At 36.5% G+C, this 7,720-nt stretch overlaps 1 protein-coding gene across 1 annotated transcript; it reads right to left on the bottom strand.

Moving 5' to 3' along the window:
• Nucleotides 1–979: 979 nt before the first annotated feature.
• Nucleotides 980–7,243, bottom strand: tank (TRAF family member-associated NFKB activator). The gene is given in 9 exon segments (XM_042495318.1): nt 980–1,423; nt 2,078–2,478; nt 3,318–3,436; nt 3,542–3,600; nt 4,693–4,763; nt 4,909–5,017; nt 5,224–5,279; nt 5,282–5,364; nt 7,099–7,243. Coding segments are annotated over 8 exon segments (1,026 nt in total). The 5' UTR covers nt 5,322–5,364; nt 7,099–7,243; the 3' UTR covers nt 980–1,252.
• Nucleotides 7,244–7,720: the final 477 nt, after the last annotated feature.

The following is a 7,720-nucleotide window of genomic DNA, read 5'->3' as shown; positions in this document are numbered from 1 at the left end:
TTTGCAAAGGTGTGAATAAATACTGCCGAAGTCAAAAGCTGATGCTGCTGTTTAAAAAAAGGCTCAGGTTTAGTCAAATGATAGGTACTGTACATACTGTAAAAATATGTCAGGGATTAAAAATGTCATTTGTACTATTTCCATATTTCTTGTTTGGTCTGTAACATTTTGTGAAAGGTTCATATTTTTTCCATAACCATTTCCCCGGTGTGGGATTAATGAAGTCCTGTCATATCTTGTAACCATTAATTATTAATTAATTTGAGCCTATAAAGTCATTTGAAACACCTGGAATGTCTAATTTTATCATTTTTGTAGCATTATTGTTTTAAAAGCATCACATAATGTTCATACAATCACTGTGGCTACATAAATCAAGTATAATATTGCCTTAGGTAAAATCATTACTATACAAATATCAAAGCAATTAGGCATCTTATTTAACAATGGGCTTATGCCTAATGCTATGTGTTGCCATCTGCGTAGACAGCTTTAATGAATGCATGGCATGCTATCTATTAAAATGATTTCAAAGTTGGAAATGTTTCCAACCCTGCGTCAAGAATGACTTACAGATGTTTCGAATTTCCCTTGTCGGAGAACACAACAAGGATGGGGATCTAGTGCTGGTGAAAGAAGTGCTAATCAACATGTTAGCAGCTCTGGAGAGATGGGTTAACATTTGAGTGATTTGATGCATACTGTCATTTGTGATACGCGACATATCATTGTTCTGGGAGATATAAAATAAAGTTAAAAAAAAAAAAGAGGAGGGTTATCAACAGATTTTTTTGCCATTTTCTATTCTATTCTTAATTTTCAAAGTGAATTGAATTATGTTTTACAAATAAGAATGTATAAACATATTGCAGAAAGAAAGTTCATGAATACACCTAATATCTTATTGCATGGCTAAATTAAGAGTATCCTAACCCGTTTTATCATTTTGAAAAAGATTCAAATGATTTAAAAAAAAATGTTAAGAGTAAATGTTTCTTTATTTTCTCATATATACCATAATATGCATCATCATCACTTAGTACTAGAGTAAAATCTCAGCGTATATTAGAAAAATATAATATGCAGGAAAGTGTACCATTCAATTCTTCAGTATTAAATAAATGGATTCAAGTCTTATTGCAGTGTCATTTCAAATCCAGTACAACGCATGTTCTTCACGGCAGGCAGGACTACACCATGAATTCAGTGGAGTAGTTGTGGCCTCGGGGCCCGTCAGTCTCTGCATCCACTGTCAGTTGTCGGCTTCATTCTTAGGAGAGAAATGCGAGTAGAGGTGGCTGTTCATTCGGTCCTGAGGAACCACAGCGTAGCAGAAAGCACATTTATCAGGACTGCTGCTCTGAGGTGTCGCCAGCTCTGTCCCCACATCAACTGCATCACACAGCTCAGGGCTCCAGAGAGGCTGCAGAGCAGGATGAACCAAAGAAAACAATACATTATTCTATACACTTAACAAGCCTTACACTCACTCTATTAAAGCATGCTAGGCCTTAAAGTTGAAGTATCTGTTGCTTTAAGGAGGACAAGAACATATCAACCCAATAGTCTGCACAAATACTCAGCAACAGTAAAGGCAAAAGGCTATTCTCAGGTGCTTAATTATCTTACTATTTATGTGTTCAACTGCACCATCAAATTAGCCCTGCCTATTATGATCACCCGTGTTGATGTAATCCAGGGACAGAATCATATTATTAAAAACTGGACCAACTTTAACATCTTACTGCATGTCATTCACAATTTTTATTAGGCATTTACACACATCAGCAAATAAAATCCCACTTAACCATCATACTTGTTTCATCAGATTCAGACACTGTAATGTGCTTCCATCTGGCTCACACTTTCCAGCAAAGATGCCAAATATAACCAGAGCATCCATGCTTAAGTAAAAAAAGAACCAGCACACATTACACAGTAATACGTTTCAAGTTAAGCCAAGGGGATTTTTTTTTTTTTTTGGACTTCACACTGGTTCACTCCTCCATTAGCGAAGACCAATCAGAGACTGATAATTTGCTACTAGTTTTCTCAGACCTTCTTCTGTGATTCTCACCTGCTGGGGTCCCCGCACGCTCTCTTGGGAGAGCGAAGATGATGTTGAGAGGGAGGGGGATGGAGGGTAGACAAAAGGCATGGGCAGTTCCACAGGCTCCTCTTCCACGGTGAGTGTGGAGGGGACATTGCCGAGAGGCCGCTTCGTGGGCATGGTCAGACCAATGTGTCTATCTGGAGCACTGTTCAGGAAGTCATATTCACTGTCCGCAGAGGGCGGGAATTTGACACTGAGTTTGGTGAGAGAGTCTACTAAGTCCCTGTCCTCGGGGCTGGCGCCTCGGGACGCCAGAGACGTAGGCGGAAGTGGAATATCCACTGCTGACCTTGGCGCTGAGGAAAAGGGTCTCTCTGCCTCTGCTGTACGGTCTGTGCACTGGATGGGCATGGAGAACCGCTGATCTGTCAGACGGCAGAAAAACATGAGATTTTACACGGTTTTTCTTTCTCAGTCAACATGTTGAGGTATTTCAGCACTGCCTTTAATCCTTTAATGACATTTGATATTAATTATATATATATATGTGTGTGTGTGTGCACACATACATATACACATTTACATACAGTATATATAGTGTAATCTTGGGGATAATATCTTAATATGACCCCTTCATAGTACAAGGGGGAATGCTTTCTTTGGGAATATCCCAGGACAACACCAATTAGTAAAGCCACTGGGACAAATTTCAGTGAAACACTTGTATTTTTAGGACTTTTTAACTTTATTTCCCAGTCTAAAAAAAAAATGTTAAAAAAGTTATCAAGAAGTTATCAAATATGATAAGTTACATTACTTAATTAATTAATTAAACAATTAAAGTACTTATTATATTAGTAGTTAAAATAGTTAGTCTGTAAAATGCATATGTGTGTGTGGGGTATATGATGTATAGATGCATAGATGTATCGATAGATAGATTTAATTTCACAGTTAGTATGCAGAGGCATCATCATGCATTTGTCAGCGAAATTGTTGTTGTTGTGTTCATAGAACATTTTTTTTAAACAGAGGTGGCCAGCCATGGTTCGAAAGGGCAACGATGCATTCGTGTTCATTCCTCGTTAAGGTGTTGCTATGTAATTATCTCATAGAACATAGCAAAAGCAAGTTAACTCATAAGTTGTTTTGGCATATAAAAAACATATTTCAATTTAGCACATTTCCTTTAAAGTAATTGAATTAAGAAAACAAATGGCCTTAAAATAAATGGCAGGCAATATTTGTTAAATATTAATATTACCGTTTGATGCATCATTTCCTCCATGGAATCGTTTTAGGTGATCTTTTTGTCTTCTGGTAAGAGAGCGAATCTGCCGGAATTTCCCCTGAATTGCTTCAAATGCATCCAGCATGTCCTGACTGTCAAACAAATAAAAACGAGTTAGGAAAAAAGATCTAATCTTTAACTGCAATATTCTTTTTTTTTTTTTCTTTTCAAAAGTCTTTGTGCAATGGGAGACATACTAGTCAACGCTGCTGCTGACCGGCATATTTGGAGCAACAGCAACAGTGCCCATATTATCCTGTAAAAAGACACATGAAATTTATGGCGATCATTAGCAACAATTACCTAAGGCATATTGTTAATGCATCTGCAGTTTTATTTTACAAATTACAAATTTCCTCATGGAAAAATGTTTCCTGGCCTGCTGAATAAAGAACAATGAAGCTGAAGCTGCTGAACTGTGCGGGCGATATTATCCTCTAGCACCATCTGGTGAAGTAAACGTGGATACACCTTGTGTGGACTAAAACAGAGGGTGGACACTAATACAGCAGCAATGTGATCTTGGGTTTCCTCGATTGTTTGAATCTTTGAAAAACAAATGAATGCAGTATGGACATTCCCAAAGATAGAAGATCTCCCTGTGTAAATATCTGCAAACTGCTTTAAAGCTGTGTAAACAAGAGTTAGAAACACCCCCAAAAAACTAAATATTTGTAGACTATCTAACTTCAAGGATGCTGCTGAGACAGTAAAGTCACAAAAGCAGCATTTAAAAATTACCAGAAAATACAAAATAAATGTGAATCAACCATTTTTTAGCCTTTACTGCTATATTAACCCTTTGAAACCTGAGTAAATTGGCTTGATTTCTTAAAAAAAAAAAAAAAAAAAAAAAAAAAAAAATTAAAAAAAGAAGAAGAAATGAACCAAAAATCAGCAATATCTGAATTTTAGTTTAAAAAATGAAAAATTAGGGGAAAAACAAACCTAACAAGTACTGGAAAGAAAAAATGTTTAAAAATATAATAATTCTGTTTAGTAATTTTAAATATGTAATTATCATAACTCTAAATATTTTTCCCTATCTCATTTTCCCCCCCCCTTTTTTTCCTGACACCCTTCCACAGACATAGTTGCCTAGTTTTTTTTTTTTTTTTTTTTTTTCAGTTTTCTAAAACAATTTGTGGAACATTTCTTACAAAGTTGCTCATTGCCTTGTTGACACAATTACAACAGCATCCAGCAGAAGTGTGTTTGTATGTGAGAGGAAGTTATATGTTTGCTCATGCATATTTTTTCTAGTGTGACAATGAAGAAAAACGAGTTTTGGAGCATTCATATTGCAGTTTTCGCATACAAAGAGCACACTGTAGCACAGCGAACATACCGGGTACTGCATTTTCCTATAAGCTCCAGCCCCATCCAGGAGATGGTTGCAAGGCTCGCATTTCATCTCTCCTTCGAAAAAAAAAGGTGAAAATACTTTTAAACATGCCAGATGAAAGTTTGAAATGTATGACAATGCCCAGAATGCAATGCAGTAGAAGAGTAAATTATCTTGTCGGTATATGAACAGAGAGATCATCTGGCACATTTCACTAACCTGATGGTTGTCTTGTTGCTGATAACTTAGCTTCAAGTTTTGAAATCAACTGCTGCTGGTCCTCTATCTGCTTTTGAAGTTTTTGAGTGTATCGCTCATAATATTCACTCTGTAAAAACAGGGTTATTTTTTTAGCACCAATGTCCGCAATCTTCTCCATGCCCATACGTCAGCTAACATGTCATTTTTGTAAGCATACATATCTAATAATCATGTTAGTTTGCTATTTGATTGCTGACAAAAATAAAATGAGTAATCATACTTTGGTTTATTTCGCACAGAGTTTGAAAAAAGTTATTTTCTTTGTGTTGTTACCATTTGTTGCAGCTCCTTTTTAGCATTGTCCTTTTCAATGGAGACCTGGCGATAAGTTCAAAAGCTTTATTGAGCTGGTCTCCGATGTTCCTTTCCATGCCGTGTGCTCCACAGTCATTCCTGACACAGCAGACATGAGCCCTATGAGTGAGATCCCAACTTGCATTAAAACATACCAGATGAAACGCTTTGCCAAAGACAGCACTTTTTTGTGACGAAAGCATGGAGTTGTTATATTTTTCAACATACTTTCTGACATTGACCAAAAGTCCCTCTCTCGCCTCAAACTGGTTCAGAATGCAGCAGCTTCTTACTGGTTTCAACAGACGACATCACATAACCCCAGTGCTGTCTTCCTGTTTGTTTTAGAATTGATTCTAAGATTTTATTGAACACTTTTAAAGCTCATCCAGGTCTGGCTCCAAGTTAAGAGCAGAAATATTTATTTTTTATTTTTTTTTTTTCCACTATTTTTAATCATAATGTGTCTTCTTTCTAATATTTTTTTTTGCATTTATCTTTTATTCTATTTTATATAATTATTTTTTTTTTTTTTATCTTGCCTTATTTTGGCTCTTATTTGATGTGGTCTTTTTATTTATCTTTTTATTCTTTCTTGATACTCATTGTTATTATTGTCATCATTATAATTTTGACTTTACTGCTTTTATCTTTTTAATTGTATTTACTTATAATATGAATGGAACTGATAAGTGTTTTTGAAATCATTTTTATCTTTTCTTTTCTTCTTTCTAATATGTGTTTGTGTCCTAGCTCTTAATTTTGCTTTAATTTTTTGTCTGGCATTACTGTTTGGCTTTATGACATGACTTCATAAACCCGTCTTAGTTATTTTTAGTTGTGCTTCTTTTCAGTTCTCTAGCTAATTAAGTTTTTTATTGCACTTAAATGTCCTTTAATAATTTTTTTTTTTTTTTTGCACTGTCTGGATGCTTTTGATGTTTGAAGGAGACCACTTTGAATGCCCTTGTTGCTTAAATGTGCTACATAAATAAACTTTCCTTTGTAGACAAGAAAAGTTATTATTAATTAACGTTATTATTATCATTTTGATTATTAATATTATTATTACAATCAATTGTCAATTTGTCTTCATACACAACCTTTAAACATAATAAAAAGAAGTAAATAACTCCTCCAAATGTACATCAACTTATTTTGGTTGATTAGTTTAAGCTGATGCAATGACAAAACTGAGTAAACACACTTCCTAATTTCTGTTTATTAGTAAGATTATTTTCAGTTCCGTGGGAATATCATCTTATGTGCAAAAGCCACATTGCTCTCACATTTCGACAATCAAGGCTTTGTTCTAGTGAGAAAATATGCAAAAAACTGAGAAGTAATGAGAAAAAAGTAGTTAAATTACTCAATGCAATTTATTGCACAACCACCGACCTACACAAGCTTATCTCACCATTTACATTTCTGCCTTTGCTTTTACTCACTTTGAGTAACTTTTTTGGCAATTTTGCCCCAATTGCAAGACAGTACCTACTGTTGTAGTAGTTAGCATGGACGTGTTGGGGTGATGCAAAACAAGTAAGAGGCTGATGTCAGTCTCACCAGAGCTGCTCATCAAGTGTTAGTCAATATTGATGATAAATGTCTCAGCAGCACAGTTTCTGTCATACCAACAGCTCCTGGATGAAGCCACAGTAACTACATTAACACTAACGTTGGAGGCACAACAGGGAAGCGCTTAAAAGTGTCATTCAAACCCCAATCCATACAGTTCCGTATTCCTTAAACCGTAACTGACCGGTTAGCCATAGCTCATTCAACCGGTGGCGGATAAAGCGACCGAGCAGCGACTCCACGGCTCAGTTTCCCACACAGTGAGTGTCCTCTTACCTTCATTTGTGTCACTACTAAAGTCCAATTTGTTGTTTTGACACCACCGCAGCGCCGTCGCCTTATCTTCAGAAGCAAAGTTACGAAGCGCCGGAGAGGATATGGCAATGTATGTTTTACATAGCCTGGTCGAGTTGGGAACTTCCCTCGGGGAATCCCCCGCACTGTAGACTTCCGCCTTCACTCGGAGCTGGCCAATCAGCGCGCAGCTGAGAGGAGCGGTGGGTGGTTAGCTGGTTGAGGGTTCTTCCAGCCTACGCGTCTGCAAACTGACTGTTGTGCATACGAAAACTGTCCCCAAACTAGATTTACGCTGTGCTCATTTACTCTGCAAAAGATTGTTATTGGAACGAGTTCTGTCGAAAGTATTTACTCTTATTGCAAAAAAAGCTGCACAGCAAGATTACAACCTGCTAGGGGGACCATGGGTGAAAAGAAAGAGCTGCTGGGCCCCTAATGCTATTAAATATCATGGTGTTCAGGCATAAGTACCATCCCAGCAAGCAATTTTTGTTCTAAAATTGTAAAAATGCAACCTACGCAATGTTTTAGTGACGTTTTTAGCAGCAAGTTTTCTTTTAGCTCCCAGAGCGTTAAGGTAGCATTCTCTGTCAACAACAAA

This window comes from Plectropomus leopardus, chromosome 10, assembly GCF_008729295.1.
Source record: "Plectropomus leopardus isolate mb chromosome 10, YSFRI_Pleo_2.0, whole genome shotgun sequence".
NCBI lineage: Eukaryota > Metazoa > Chordata > Actinopteri > Perciformes > Serranidae > Plectropomus > Plectropomus leopardus.
Note: the sequence above shows the minus strand (reverse complement) of the source record. Positions and strands in the feature narration are given on the sequence as shown.